This window comes from Colletotrichum lupini, chromosome 5 (genome assembly GCF_023278565.1).
Source record: "Colletotrichum lupini chromosome 5, complete sequence".
Taxonomy (NCBI): Eukaryota; Fungi; Ascomycota; class Sordariomycetes; order Glomerellales; family Glomerellaceae; genus Colletotrichum; species Colletotrichum lupini.
The window spans coordinates 6,487,034-6,499,197 of NC_064678.1; the positions used below are offsets into that span (position 1 = coordinate 6,487,034).

A 12,164-nucleotide genomic window follows, 5' to 3' on the forward strand; every position below is an offset into this window, starting at 1 on the left:
TCGGAGGTCATTGTGTTTCCGTTTGCTCTCTTGGATGAGGTTGGTTAGCTCCGTGGCCAGGAGCTGGGTCGTCATTCTGTCACAGGTGGCCTCTCGGGCAGTCCATCATCGATCTTGGGACGGAACTCGGTGAACTGAAGAAACACACGCAACTAAAACAGACTGTGAAGTGTTACAAGACCGTGTCCTGTCGAAGATTGTCGAGTTGATTTCGAGTTGATGGGGATGCACAGGGCAAGTTGAGGTAGGGAGCTCCCGTTTGGACAGCTGCAACTGCTCTCTGCGCCTGGCAGCTCATCCACAGCTCCCGATTGAGGTGAGCTGTCCACCTTGAATGATGACTAAGTCATCTCGCATAAAGGTATCCACACCGCTTGATCGGCAGAAATGCCCAAAGTGGTTCACCGCCTTTACTGCCCCGCGCTGCCCTTGGGCTCGGCTAGCATAGCTTCTGGCTAAACAGTGACACTTGCGCCGTCTCTCCAGCGCCTTCAGGCACAAGCCCGCTTGATTACACTGGTGGTCCCTTCTGTAAGGTTCCCACTACGACCCGCCACTGGGTCCATCAGGTAACCCCCACCAGGTGCCTCCCTCACGTTTAGGTAAGGAACTAAGATCCGGGCCGCATTGCAGTCCCCCGTCGACCTTCCTCCCACTTCGTAACCCCTCCAACTTTGAACATCTACATTGCGGTATCTACCAGTCGCCCTTTCACAACCACACCGAACCCAAGCCTCGCGATACCCACACACGACTCAACATGGGCGCAAAGGTTCCACGCAACTTCCGCCTCCTTGAGGAGCTTGAGAAGGGCGAGAAGGGTCTCGGAGCAGGTACTAGAGCCCCTCCCCTCTGATGCAACACCAAACAATCTGCCCCGCGCATCTCGCAGTTCTGACTGACTCTTTCCATTGTAGAGGCCTGCTCCTACGGTCTGAACGATGCCGAGGACCTCTTGATGTCCGACTGGAACGGAACCATTCTCGGACCCCCTCACGTTAGTACCTCCTTTGTACTCACCAACCCCCATCGAGGTGTTGCGCATCACTGACCGGTCCTTTGTCTTTGTAGAGCGTCCACGAGAACAGAATCTACTCCCTCAAGATGCACTGTGGTCCCAACTACCCTGACGAGCCTCCCACGATACAATTTGTGAGCCAGGTCAACCTGCCCTGCGTCAACTCCCGCAATGGCGTCGTCGACCCCAGACAGCTTCCTTGCCTGGCCAACTGGAAGAGAGACAACACCATGGAGACCATTCTCATTGAGCTTAGAAGGTACGTTGGGGAGGTAGATCTGGGTGCACGCTGAAGTGCTGCTATTCAGGCAAGGCTAACGTTCATTTTCCCAGGTACATGGCGGCTCCTGCGAACAAGAAGATCCCCCAGCCTCCCGAAGGTTCTACATACTAGTAGTGGCCTATGTGCATGATTCTCCACGATTCGCGAAAGAGGGTTTGGCTGGGTAGGTCGGGCTGATTATCGGTACACATGGCATGGGTAGTATGGCTCAATGATTATGACTTTCTTCACACCCAAAGTCCTCTCTGCTCATTATGCTGTGCTGTGAAGGAAGGCAATGTGTCTTTGTGCTTTGAGGCTCTGGACAGAGTGAGACGGAAGAGAACACCATCGACAGCATGCACCTCTGCGGGTACGAGACTCAGATCTATACTGGGCGCCACTCTCCAGGCTCCCTCTGCTGATTCTATACTGGCTTGTTATCCTCTGAGACCAATCGCAGTCTTCCAGATGAGGACTCAGACTGGGTGTCGTATCATGTTTTGATCCGGTAAGGTGGTAATGGATGCAATGACTGATCATCTTAGGGACTGCCATGATGCTGAATGTTTTGAGATCCTAGTTTCATGACTAGCCAACATCAATAGGGTTGTGATCCAAGGCAAAAAATCAGAGTATCCGGGCTTCATATTCGTTGCGAACAGATGTGCCGTCTGGTCTCCAAGCTGACAATGCAAGACCTCGTCCTGGTCTAGGATGTCCTGTCCTGGATCCTGGATGCCCATGGCATAGCACCACGGAATGGAAGCATCAGAGCCTGGTGGGCCTCGGCCGATGCCGTCGGCTAATTATCGGTAGGCAGAGGCAGCTGCAGCTTCCGTCATCCATGGACTTTTTTTGCCCCGATCAAACGACGGAGACCCACAGATCCTCTTGGGCCTTAGCTGATGACCCGCGAGAGAGCTGTTCTGGAGCTCGCAACCTCGATTTGATCCACGCATCTTCTCGATCTACGTCAATGCCGCAGCAGCAACAGACATGGCTTCGGCGGTAACAAAAGCCGCACTCTCCGCGCCGCTGAGACGGGCTCTCGTCCAGTCCCAGTCGCGCGGCTTCCAGACCACCACAAAGAGCCTGCTTCCATCAGCATTCGGCTCCAGCTCCAGTATCCCGCCCTCCTACTTCCAGAGGTCGTCCCTCCCCGCCAACACCGTCATCCGCTTCGTTCCGCAACAGACGGCATGGATCGTTGAGCGCATGGGAAAGTTCAACCGCATCCTCGAACCCGGTCTGGCCATCCTCGTCCCCTTTATCGACCGCATCTCCTACGTCAAGTCACTCAAGGAAAATGCACTCGAGATCCCCAGTCAAAGCGCCATTACCGCCGACAACGTCACCCTCGAACTCGACGGCGTCCTCTACACCCGCGTCTTTGACGCCTACAAGGCCAGGTTTGTCAACACACCCCTCGACGGTATCGAAGTAGAATACTAACAGTATACCCCAAGCTATGGAGTCGAAGACGCCGAATACGCCATCTCCCAGCTGGCGCAAACCACGATGCGATCCGAAATCGGCCAGCTGACCCTCGACCACGTCCTCAAGGAGCGCGCCGCCCTCAACACAAACATCACCGCCGCCATCAACGAAGCCGCCCAGGCCTGGGGCGTCACCTGCCTCCGTTACGAGATCCGAGACATCCACGCCCCCGCCGGCGTCGTCGAAGCCATGCACCGCCAGGTCACCGCCGAGCGCTCGAAGCGCGCCGAGATCCTCGACTCTGAGGGTCAGAGGCAGTCGGCCATCAACATCGCCGAGGGTAAGAAGCAGAGCGTCATTCTGGCGTCCGAGGCCTTGCGCGCCGAACAGATCAACAGGGCGTCTGGTGAGGCCGAGGCCATCCTCATGAAGGCCAAGGCTACCGCCGCTGGTATCGAGGCCGTCTCCAAGAGCATTGCCGACGGCGAGGATGCGGCACAGGGCGCCATCAGCCTGTCTGTTGCCGAGAAGTACGTTGACGCGTTTGGCAAGCTGGCCAAGGAGAGCACGGCTGTCGTAGTCCCCGGAAACGTGGGAGACATCTCGAGCATGATTGCCACCGGCCTGAGCGTGTACGGCAAGGTTGGACAGGCACAGGCCAGGACGATGGCGAAGCAGCTGGTCGGCAACGAGTCGGCGGAGGAGTCTGGCGAGGGAGCGTCCGGGGAACCCAAGCAGCTGAAGGATTCGGTGCTTGAGAGCTTCGACCAGGCGGCGGGACAGAAATGATTACTTGGAGAGAGTACGGAGCCGGCGTTGATGGACAGACACACACAAGATAGGAGAATCGCCGGGTGTCACATTATGTACTAGTACTACCCACTCAATCAAAAGACGGGCGAGGAAAATGCCCATGCATATCATAGGTTAAAATTGACTTGATCAAATCTCCCATTTAAGTATTCTTTTCTACGTGAAAGGAACACGTTATATATTAAGCCTGAAGTCCACGTACCGAGAGGCTGCGAGTGCCGTCCTTGCTGCCGTTACAGTATATTCTGTCGCCTGGATACGTAGGAAGCCTTTATCTACCACTACAAGCCTATTCCCGTCACCAGCCAGCAGGCGCCCGTCTAGGTCGACGGGTCAGGTCAAACTGGTTGGGTGGAGGAATGGTTCGAGATCAACAATCAATATATTCGCCCATAGCCTTACTCGACGACAGGCTCTGAGTTCGATTCCCAGCATGAGCACCAAGAGATATAGCCACATCCGTGGTGAACTCTTTTTTTTTCTTCCCCTTTTCAATATGATATTAAAAGGGGTGAACGTGTTCAGACCTTCGCTGACCTCTTTCAATAAGGTACTTCGTGGTGGCTGGAAACGTTTGCAACCTAGGAATAGAGGAAATACTTCAAATACGGCCTTGGATCATGGACCGTCTGAACAGATCGGTTATTTCAAAAAACAATTGATACCACTAACATTACACTCAACGTATGCTAAGTATTCCTGGCCGTCGCTCAGAGGTCAACGTCGTGAGAAATGATAGTTCCATGGCTTCGGCAGGTTATAAACCCACAATTCATCAACACCATAAATTGTGCAAGCCTGAGCTGTCTCCCTATCCCGCCGTACGGGACGTTGCAAGTTGTTCTCCGACTGAACCAGTTGAGCTCCAACGTGCTTCACCTTTTTAAGCCGCTATCGACAATGCACATGCTTTCCGCAGTAGTGTGACTTTGATGTTGATCTTAAATGTATTGTCAGTGTACGGTGTACAGTCCTCGGATGCAATGTTGCAGTGACACTCCTCTAACCATGCGAGACCTCAGAAGAAAGTCGGGTAGGAAATCGAACCGGCCTTAAGTATAAGGATCAAGCATATTGCAATATCATAGTTGAAGAAGTACAGGTATTGAATCTGATAGTCGAACAGAGTAGTGAGCCTGATGACGTCAAGTTCTGAGCAAGTACTGAATCTCTCTATATGCCCGGCTGGATATGTGTGAAAATGACAACTATAATTCTGTGCAGCTAAGTACTTCGGGAGCACGATGCTGTTCGTAGCAATATACAAGCAACTATCAATGTCCTAATAGAAAGGTTGCATCTGAGCCTTGTCAGGTTCGAGTGTAAACTCTCATGGGCCCTCGCAACATCTTCCTTTAAGATAGACACAGTTCTATCAGCAAGTACTTGCATTGGATGGACGCGTACCAGTGCTCATGAGATAATTTGGAGCTGACACCCATCTCTCTTGTATCACAGCTTTGAAGCCGTACCAAAAGCACGCTTGTGGTAGCATAAGGGCTCATTTTATACGTGTGCTATACATAAATGGGCTCCCTCCATGGTGAAAGGGCGAATTATGAATGCATTGAATTGTGAGCGCATATGTTTGTTATGAAAAATTAATGCTCGGTGTAGAAGACACTCTGCGGAAATGGTAAGAGGCTTCGTAAAGCATTTGATCAAGCTTTGGAGCAAGCTGCCGTAATACTTCGTCTGCGTAGCAAGTTACACCCATATTCTTACTATCAGAGTTGTAGTAAGTTGGGCATGGATCCACTTGTATTGTTGATGTAGTCAAGACTTACACAATATGAAGAAGGTTGAAAGGCGAGCGAAGAGGTAGCAACGCATCTGCGCCTCTTCCCTCTGAAGGAACCAAAAAGAAACAAGCGGAATCACGCAATCGCATATCGAAGAGGCAACGACACGCACAGCGGACCTTGTTGGAGACGGACACGCATATCTCCTTTGATATGATGCCCGCCAACAAGAAGCAAGAGAACGACCTTGCATGGTGCAGGACGCAAACCGCATATCCAATATAGCCGGACAAACACCGAATCCTCCGTATCAAAAGAAGAAAGGAAGGAGCAAAAAGAAGAAAACGCCCTTCAACATCGGCAGTCGAAAAGTCGCCCCTCGCACGGCCAACCCTTACCCCGCGAAGAACTTTTTTTCCTCCCTCACGATAGTCTCTTCCCCGCCAACTGGAACACCGGCGGCGGGTCCTATCCAGCACGACGCTCAGAGTTTTCTGCAAGCTCGATCTTCACAAGATGCAAGCAAGCGAGTGGGCAAAGAAGGGCCGTCCACCGGCCGCTGGGTCGTGCGGGCCTTGCCCTCTCCAACTCGCTTTAGGCTGCTGTCCTTGGCTTTTCTCTTCGAGGTTTGAGTGGAAGCCCCCGGGGGGCGAAAGGCAAAGGGTGAGGGGGTCATGCCGGAAAGCGGGCGACGTCGTATCAGCATCGGCGAGATCTCCCGCGACCGAATTTACGAGTGCGGTCTCGTGCTAGTGGGGGCTGCGAAGAACGATGGATCATGGCGTATCTATTCTACGGATACATACAGGTAGGTTTGAGACCTCTGGCAAATTCGGCTTCTGTACCTTCGCTGACCTCACCAAGCTGACTAGAGCGTTACCGAACAACTTCGTGATGCAGTTTGCCTGCAGCCTCGGTGCGGCACAGCACCGCAGGCTGGCGCCTTTCTTCTCAGCTGTTAGCCTGTTTCGAGATGTCAGCTCTGCATGATGGAACTTTGAGGTTTAGCGGGCGCGGCCCGCTCAAACTTTGGGAGGGATTTGCCGTGGTAGGGTTTACGAAACTTCGACAACGCGGCCGAAGCAACCGGGGACGGGCAGCAATGAACATGTTTGGCAATGGGCCGTGGGAAAGGGGAGGGGGCATACCCGACTCGGACTCTCTCACCCAGGCCTTTGTCGGTGGAGTTTTTGGCCCTCGTTACCGTACGGGACATCGACCGACGGAGGCGGCCGGATCAGGGTTCATGATGAGCGAGGAGGGCTGGTTCTGGCAGATACAAGGTCGTCTGCTTGTCAGGTCCACCGCCCAGGAAGAGTTGCTGTAACATTAGGATACCGTCTCCGGCTTCGCGAAGCGGGTCGGAGAAGGAGGAGGAGAAGGATTTGAACAAGAAATGCTTTCAATAAGCGGCTTGCGCAAGTGGTGAACCGAGCTCCGATGATCAACCCGGCAAGGGTTTGAGCTTTTGGGGGCCTTGAAGGCACATGGGGCGGTTATCTCAACCTTCTTTGCTTTTTACGTCCTACTTCCTCTCGCAGAGATGGGCACATGCATCTTTTAGGGATGTATCATGGGAGGGGGGAGGATCATCACCTGGCATCGGGGCGGGGACTGTCAGAGAAGAAGGATGTCGGCCCTCCATGCCTAATAAAGCATGCCGATTTCGCGGCGAGATATGTCTGATCTACATTCGCGCAGCCAAGTCTAACGGGCAACAGTCAAACAGACAGAGCTGGCGTCCAATGGAGATGAGCAAGGCCTGCGAATAGTTGCAATGCTCTATTGTTCCCTCAGGCTTGAAGCAGCGCATATCAAAATTTACCTTTCGAGAATCGCGAAACAGCGATGGGCCTCCGCGTCTCCTGAAAATGGCCAAACCACCCTGGTCGCCTGGTTCCGGAGCTTCGACATCCCAAGCTGGAAAGCTCTGACCGTGAGTCCACTTCTCATGCCGAATCTGGATGGGAACGGAGACGTTGTAGCATAGATATTAGGAAAACACAGACGAGCGAAGCAGGGTGACGAAACAACCTCGTAGGCACGGTGGCACGCAAAGTCACGATGGGATGGAATAGGATGGGATGGGGCTGATGGCAACCGCCTCATCCACAGCAGATCTTGGTTAGCCTTACTCTGCAGCGGGGCTGGGATCTTGGATGGATGGATCGCCGACTTTCCTCTTCTGAAAAATCATTGCGACGCTCGAGGGGGTGTGAACCGTGAGGGGGTGCTTTTGCTAGCGTAGCCAGCTTGGCAGCTGGGCTTTGCTGCTCTGCTTGGATTAAAGTGCAGGGCGATGTTGCAATCCCAATATGGATGCGAGAACATCCGTGCTGCAATGACGGGCCAAAGCTCCAGAGTGCAGTTCCTACTTCCAAGTTTAACACGAGCCTTCGTCCGAAGGAGGACGTGGTGGTGTTGAGCGAGTCAAACCGACGAGTTGTACTGGCAGCCCGGTCCGAACTCTACTCTGCAAGCTCTGCAAGTTTGTTAGAGCGATCAGTGACGAATGACGAGCCGTGTCTGTGTGTCCCCCATCATGGCGTTTGCTCGAGTGGAAAATGTTTTTTGGCGGATGTGTCATAGATCTTCCCCGAGGAGGGTGCTGGCTTCGATTCTGCCTGACCCTCTGATGTCAGGGGCCTTGTCTGGTTGCTGATCCGGATCAGCAAGTTGAATTAGACTTCGCAGCAGCAGCGTGCCGTGTACCGTCTTCGAACCTCGTCTTGTGAGACATTGCGGCGCCAGATGTCATGCGTGCCATGTTCAGGCTCCGGCGATAGACGCCAATCTATCGATCAAGGGTTCACCCGATTGAGGCGGGAGAGAGGGGCCTGGTCAAAGAATCCCGACTCAAACACAGTCACTGCATCTGTACCAAAGTTTCTATCTTGGGGGAACCGGTGGGATGGTCGTCGCTTGGGCCGTTGGATTTTGGAACCGTGGAATTCCAGTTTACCTAGGTTGATAACATGTCCCGGCGCATTGTAGCGATGACACGGGTGAGCGACAGCTTCGGCGGCAACTCATCCGATGTTTAGTCTCGACAGCGACGGCAAGCGTTTGGGGGGCTCGAGTCCGACCCGGCCCAGTACCGGGGCGTCCTCGACTCTTCGGTCACCACAGGTGAGACCGAGAGAGAGGATAGCTCAGCTCACTCTGTCAGAGGGGACCCTGTCAGCCTGTTTGCTTGTCAAACCTGGGCTTGGCTTGCCTTTGCCTGGCGTGCTTGGATTGATTCTTGTTGGGACGTGCTTGGTGGATACGGAAACTGGCGATGCTGCTATTGACAGGGCCGGTCTTTAATCATGTGGTCAACCTACCCCGGCCTCTGACCGCTGCCCCCTTTCGATCGTTAATCTCACCGATGATGGGCAATCGACTCAAGCGAAATGTGGTCAATGGATTCCCCTGGTCTTCAGCCCATGAGACCAAATACACCAAGACACCATTGGAAATCCTTAAGTGGGATTTGATCTGTATCCATACTCGTACGAATACAGAATGTCAAGTTTGCTCTGCGTTTGCGGATGACAGGTGCATGATCCACGGGCTCCCGTCTCTGGCATCGGATCGTTGCCCCTTTTGTTGGTACACTTTCCATACATGTAATACGCATAATTTGACAGCTGTAAACTATTGGACTGGGAACTGAACGGTGCTATCGCACGTCCCCACGGGTCCCCTAGGGAAGGATTCGTTGTGTAAATGCGTTTGACGGCTGAGGCGCTTTGGCTTCAAACATTGTATACGGAAATTCAGACACGAGTCCACAGCACATATGACTGCGCGTCTAAGTGTGTTTCTGGGCAAATAAAAAAAATAGGTTACGTTTGTCAGAGTTTCCCTATGTACACAGTAAGTGGAAGCGAACCTGGCATGCTGGGTTGGCCCTCGCTGTGCAGCTCGTGATGGACGTGTACACGGACGCCAAGTGTCGAACGGATACATCATTGAACATGGAGTGGCAGGCCTCGGAAGTGGAGTTTGGCTTCGCCGCTTGCGTGCAGCGCCGCCGTGCTACCGTGAACATGTCGGCACAAGGTCAATCCCACTCTGTTCTACGAGAATCCTTCCGTGCCACACTGGTAGACCTCGTTGGAGTGGGTGAGGCCAAGCTGTCGCTGCCTTGAGGCTGGTGTTGTGTTGGAGCGGCATCGGTTCGTCGATGATCTATCCGTTTAAGGCAGCCGACTGTTGCACCTGATGGAAATGTCGTTTGCGCGTTTCTGCGTCTAGAGGTAGTATCGAGCAAATTGTAAAGACCCTGGTCTCCTTGCCATACTCTTGTGAAGTTGTGAAGTAGCATGTCATGATTCCCACCCAGGCCTCGCGGCTTTTCGCAGACCCCTCAAAGGCCTCGACATATATGAATGGAAAGATAACTTCCCGTGCCTACGACATCGTCGTCGTCGTCGTCGTAGAGAGAGGGTCTGTGAGTCGTAGACCTTACTGCCGTGATGTCCGTGTCCGTCCTAAGGCAAGTGATGGACCTGTCGAAAGCGGCGCCTAGCCCGATGAAGTTCGTCCCTCATCCAAAAAGAGGCTCGTTCGCGAAGGGGACCCGACGATATGGACCAGTCCACATGGGAACGCTCAAGTCTGGACGAAACCGGTGCCCTCGCCACCGCAAAAAGCAAATCCTTCGTTCCAACTTTACGCGGGACAGACTCAATGATCGATTTTGGTCTTTTTTCTTCTTTTCTTTACTTTGGTTCTCTCAATGTCCTTCATGTTCCTCTCATTCTACCCCAAACACTGTCATCTCCAAGTGTTCAGTCGATACGAGTCAGGGAAGTAGCAGTGAAGGTCTCTCTGCTGCATCTCATGCGTCGCAAAATGAAGTCACAGCATCGCCTGAGTCGGTCTTAGATTGCTTGCTTTTGTCGCCTGCAGAGTCTGATGAGAACAGACGTTGGAAACGCTCGACCTCTTCCACGTTGCCTTTTGACCTGGTGGGCATGTACTCCGTAGGCACTAGCCGCGTCCTTGTCTCCGTCTTGAACGTGCTAGGCTCAAGCAAGTACAAGCAGTGCTTGCTCATTGATAAGATTGACTCCTTTTTGCAAGCATCTCAGCCACACCGTCCCCATCCCCAGACCATGTCGCAGTGGCAGAGCAGCAGCACGACAGCTCGAACAACGACTTCTGAAAGTGGGCGGTGGGCACGTAAGTAGCCCACTGTCCCAGTGGTCTAGCCCGCCCCTCTCTGTGAGAAAAAGAAAAAAGGATATTCCAGAATACGTGGAGCAATTCGTAAGGCCCGGAACATGGGCCCAGGTTCAGTCAGGGGCGTTCCTTTTGACCACCGCATATGGATGGGCCGCCCGTCTATCTGCTGGGTTCGGAAACGGCGGGATCGTGAATTGACACCGATATTTGCGAACCGAAGGAGCCAGCGGGCTGAAATTCTGAGTTGGCAAGGCATGAGCGGGCGGCGGGTGGTGCCATGGTGCGGAACGACGCCAGCCAGACCCCGTACCCTATGGGCAGAAAGGCGCTTGCATGGCACAACAAGCCTGCCTCTATGCAAAGTTGTTGCCAACTCTGCGATGATGCATTGTCCTGCGGCCGGCCAGCTCAACTATCAGCAGCCTCCTAATGAACGGTGGGCCTCTTGTTGTTGGCTGTGGCCGCTGTCCCGCACCAGGCTGTTTCAAGACATGTCGCCCACTAAGTACCTTATTATCGAAGAAAGTTAATTCTTTCTAAGTTATAAGTATAAAAATATAGTTTTAATAAAATAGTATAGTACTTACTTAGTACTTAAATTAAGATACTTTTTTAAGCTTATTATAAAAAAAAGATAATTATATTACTAATTACTTATTATTAAAGTCCGTAACGCTATAGCTTTAATTATAATAGCTTTATTTATAATAAGTAAAAAGTCTAATTATAAGTCCTTTAAAAGCCTCTTTTTAAAAGTTATAAGAGCTTCTAAATATATTAAGTTAAAATACTTATTAAAATATTAATAACTAAACTAACCCTATAATAAAGGCCTTAATAAAAAAACTAAGAAACGAACTAAGAAATAATACTAAAATCCTTATTAATATTAAATATAATTTATAAAGCATAGTAACGTAGCTATAAAATATTATTAATATATTTTATATTAAAAAGGGTATTATTAATATTAATAAAATAAATAGGGCTATATTAATATAATATCTTAACTTTTTTTTATAACTCGAGGATTATTATTTTAAATAGTATTAAAAATTTATTAAAAAGCTCTCTTAAGTACTTTAATATATTTATTATTATTTTTATAATAATAAGACTTTTAGTACTTATATATAAATATAAGTTACTTATTTTTAAATAGTAATATTAACTTATTAATAAGCTATTAAAATTACGATTTTAATAATCCCTTAACAAGAGAGAGGGTAGAATAGAGGAAAAGATAGGTAATTTATAAAAAGAGTTAAGGTTAAATAGTGCGGAATTCGAGGGCAGGGTAGCGTCTATATATACTGCGGCAATCCTCTAGTAATGCAAAACGATGGAGTTAAACAGTGGACATGTCGCCCACTATACGTCCAATTCTGCTGCTTCGAGAAGGACTAATAGTGATAGGTCATCCGCATACTGGGGAATTCTGAGACAAGACCAGGACAGAAGCGGATGAGCGAAGTCACCTGCGATCCATCGGATAATGGCCCTCACAACGGCCAGAGGCGGTGTCTCTCTGTACGGAGTTGACTGCGAATTCTAGGCCGGTACTCAGTATTGGCTCTGAAATGCTCATATTCGTGGGTATGAGTGCAGCTTGTGGAGAGGCAACAAGGCTAAGGGTTATGACGGTTGATCGGGACACGAATCGCTACTGAAGCTATTGCCAACAAGTGCCGTTACTACGATGACCGGCGCGAGC

General features: G+C 51.1%; 6 protein-coding genes across 6 annotated transcripts; 5 read left to right on the forward strand and 1 right to left on the reverse strand.

Moving 5' to 3' along the window:
- Window positions 1-387: 387 nt before the first annotated feature.
- Window positions 388-3,509, forward strand: CLUP02_11362 (SPFH domain/Band 7 family protein; the record flags this gene model as incomplete). Its single annotated transcript, XM_049290330.1, has 13 exons — window positions 388-399; window positions 487-569; window positions 634-833; window positions 918-997; window positions 1,072-1,277; window positions 1,352-1,398; window positions 1,504-1,539; window positions 1,599-1,653; window positions 1,744-1,791; window positions 1,889-1,957; window positions 2,034-2,120; window positions 2,201-2,692; window positions 2,750-3,509. The coding sequence occupies 13 exons, from the start codon at window positions 388-390 to the stop codon at window positions 3,507-3,509; spliced, it is 2,175 nt and encodes a 724-aa protein (XP_049147475.1).
- Window positions 3,510-5,325: 1,816 nt separating this feature from the next.
- Window positions 5,326-5,907, forward strand: CLUP02_11363 (uncharacterized protein; the record flags this gene model as incomplete). Its single annotated transcript, XM_049290331.1, has 3 exons — window positions 5,326-5,334; window positions 5,450-5,529; window positions 5,640-5,907. The coding sequence occupies 3 exons, from the start codon at window positions 5,326-5,328 to the stop codon at window positions 5,905-5,907; spliced, it is 357 nt and encodes a 118-aa protein (XP_049147476.1).
- A 470-nt stretch (window positions 5,908-6,377) lies between these two features.
- On the forward strand, window positions 6,378-6,602 carry CLUP02_11364 (uncharacterized protein; the record flags this gene model as incomplete). The annotated part of the gene is made up of 1 exon (XM_049290332.1): window positions 6,378-6,602. The coding sequence occupies one exon, from the start codon at window positions 6,378-6,380 to the stop codon at window positions 6,600-6,602; it is 225 nt and encodes a 74-aa protein (XP_049147477.1).
- Window positions 6,603-7,943: 1,341 nt separating this feature from the next.
- CLUP02_11365 (uncharacterized protein) lies at window positions 7,944-8,882 on the reverse strand (the record flags this gene model as incomplete). The annotated part of the gene is made up of 6 exons (XM_049290333.1): window positions 7,944-8,069; window positions 8,146-8,303; window positions 8,362-8,389; window positions 8,437-8,578; window positions 8,644-8,689; window positions 8,774-8,882. 6 exons carry the CDS (start codon window positions 8,880-8,882, stop codon window positions 7,944-7,946), a joined length of 609 nt encoding a protein of 202 aa, XP_049147478.1.
- Window positions 8,883-9,189: 307 nt separating this feature from the next.
- Window positions 9,190-9,411, forward strand: CLUP02_11366 (uncharacterized protein; the record flags this gene model as incomplete). Its single annotated transcript, XM_049290334.1, has 1 exon — window positions 9,190-9,411. One exon carries the CDS (start codon window positions 9,190-9,192, stop codon window positions 9,409-9,411), a length of 222 nt encoding a protein of 73 aa, XP_049147479.1.
- A 327-nt stretch (window positions 9,412-9,738) lies between these two features.
- CLUP02_11367 (uncharacterized protein) lies at window positions 9,739-10,455 on the forward strand (the record flags this gene model as incomplete). The annotated part of the gene is made up of 1 exon (XM_049290335.1): window positions 9,739-10,455. The coding sequence occupies one exon, from the start codon at window positions 9,739-9,741 to the stop codon at window positions 10,453-10,455; it is 717 nt and encodes a 238-aa protein (XP_049147480.1).
- Window positions 10,456-12,164: the final 1,709 nt, after the last annotated feature.